The sequence below is a fragment of the Sinocyclocheilus grahami genome, unplaced genomic scaffold (genome assembly GCF_001515645.1).
Source record: "Sinocyclocheilus grahami isolate Dianchi unplaced genomic scaffold, SAMN03320097.WGS_v1.1 scaffold2614.1, whole genome shotgun sequence".
Taxonomy (NCBI): Eukaryota; Metazoa; Chordata; class Actinopteri; order Cypriniformes; family Cyprinidae; genus Sinocyclocheilus; species Sinocyclocheilus grahami.
This window is the reverse complement of record NW_015507793.1, coordinates 25435-27739: the sequence shown is the minus strand read 5'-3', so window position 1 is coordinate 27739 and position 2305 is coordinate 25435. Positions and strand designations below refer to the sequence as shown.

The 2305-nt window shown below is 40.1% G+C and overlaps 1 protein-coding gene across 1 annotated transcript in view; it reads right to left on the bottom strand.

The window, feature by feature from the left end:
- Nucleotides 1-2305, bottom strand: part of LOC107575399 (NACHT, LRR and PYD domains-containing protein 12-like) — a 36113-nt gene that overhangs the window by 17574 nt on the left and 16234 nt on the right. Inside the window, exon 3 of the mRNA XM_016261779.1 lies at nt 174-347. Within this exon, the coding sequence (XP_016117265.1) occupies nt 174-347 (174 nt within the window). The remainder of the gene's footprint in view (nt 1-173; nt 348-2305) is intronic.

The window sequence follows — 2305 nt, the reverse complement described above, 5'->3', positions numbered from 1 at the left end:
ATTTACTGTGAACCAAGCCACTCAGAGACACTGAAAACACTGGATCAAGAGCTGCTTACATGTAAATTAACATACTGCTGCGCTGGGTATTTATATCAAATTACATCACAAGCTTTACAATTTGATAAACACACTGAATATTTTATTAATTTATTTGATTGAGAACCATTTACCTCAGTATCTCCAGCTGACAGTTTGGACTCTTCAGTCCATCAGAGAGCAGCTTCACTCCTGAATCCTGCAGGTCATTGTTACTCAGGTCCAGTTCTCTCAGGACATAGTTTGAGGATTGTAGAGCTGAAGACAAACTTTCACAGGACTGAGCAGTGAGATTACATCCACATAACCTGTGTAAAGAACAAAACAAACAGTAATATATACAGTTACATCACAAGCTTTACAAATTCATAAACACACTGAATATTGTGTTAATTTATTTGATTGAGAACCATTAACCTCAGTATCTCCAGCTGACAGTTTGGACTCTTCAGTCCATCAGAAAGCAGCTTCAATCCAGAATCCTGCAGGTCATTGTTACTCAGGTCCAGCTCTCTCAGGACAGAGTGTGAGGATTGTAGAGCTGAAGACAAACTCTCATAGGACTGAGCAGACAGATTACATCCACATAACCTGTGTAAAGAACAAAACAAACAGTAGATAATGTGTTTACTTGTGTTTATTTATCTGGTAGGGTTTGTAATCTGGAGCACAGATGACTTCCAGAAAGCTTTGACTGTGGTGATACAGTTGAAGTAAACTCAATGATCAGTGAATACATCTGATGGTTTTAGCTTTAAGAAAGAATTTAAGGCGATTACACAAAATTAAAGGACTTCCATTAGATTTTAAATGTATGTTTCAATAATTCAATTCTTCATAAAACACCTGTCACAGCAAGGCAGAGAAGGGACAGTGGATTCAGTTGCAGCAAGTTTTTGTTAAAATTAACACAAAAAAAAGGATTGTCCAAAGGGTACAAAGACGAAGAAAAAAAACAGCAGGCAAACATGCATAGACAATAACTGACCATGAACTAAAGAAACCAAGATGTATGAATGCACAAGATAAATATATTTACATTTACAAATTTTTTTATTTTTATTTTTTATAATAAATTAAAAGTAAAAACTACATAGAATAGAAAAAGAATAGGGAACAATAGTGTTATGTAAGGTCTCTGTCTTGTGAAACAGGCCCCCATAAGCTGTGGATTCACCACGTGAATTATGAAACAGAAATATTACAGAAGGAGCTAAAGATCTCCCCCCTATCAGCCATCATGAGGTATCTATACCAACCACCCCTAGCACATGACTCCAATATTCTGGGTCGACTTCCTTCCAGTCTTGTCGTCATCTACTCAGAGGAGTGATTAAAGACTAATCCAATCAAGAGACAACAAAGCTTTCTTGGTATCAGAACTGGAAGGTTCGTTCACAACATATAGAAACCACGATGTCTTGTGACCACCAATGAATGGATCTATTATATCCAAACAGGAAAAGAACAATAATTTAATTAAGCCCTCAGGCCTGCAAGCACGGGATATACAGCGTGACGCCCATGATAAGGAACAGTATGGGGCGTGGCTAAACCCCGCAGCCACCATCTGATTGGACCACGACCTGTGGGCTGGACAACAGTCAGCCTGCTTAAAAATGGACACAAAGCCCTATCGTGCTAGGTGTTACACTCTCACTCGCGCTCTCTCTCAAGACCTTTGGCTTTCAGCTTGGTGAGCGCAACAAAGCGCTCCCACGCCGTACCATCGCACAGCGAGACTCCAGAACTCAAACACTTCAGTTGAAACTTTGCGATAGAACGTAACGTCTTGCAAACTCAGACTTTTTAGCTGAACTGCTCAAGCCTCTTCCGTAACCCGGCAACCAACGAATCCAACGAGGGATCTCCCCAAAAGGACGTCACCCAAACGTCATCTCAGCGACCAATCCGAAAGCTCCGGGATTCCCTCAGCAGCCATTCAGGAAGCCTTTGTCAGCAACGAGGAACAACTCCGCTTTTCAGCTGTCACCCAAAGCAAAACACAAGTAAACGAACAAAATCTTATCTCTGCTGAACTGGTGTCGAGCTAAATTTTAATCAGTAAACATAAGCCAAATCTCTGCTTGTGATTTTCTCAGGATGCCAGTAAGAGAACTGTAGCGAATATCTTGCTAAAACTTTGGGCTTCCTCAGAACTCCGTCAACTCATTCCTTCAATTTTCAGAGCTGTATATGTGTGTGTGTGTGTGTGCATGTGTGTTTTAGCCTAGTTTTAATGTAATCTAGAATAGCCAATAAAATT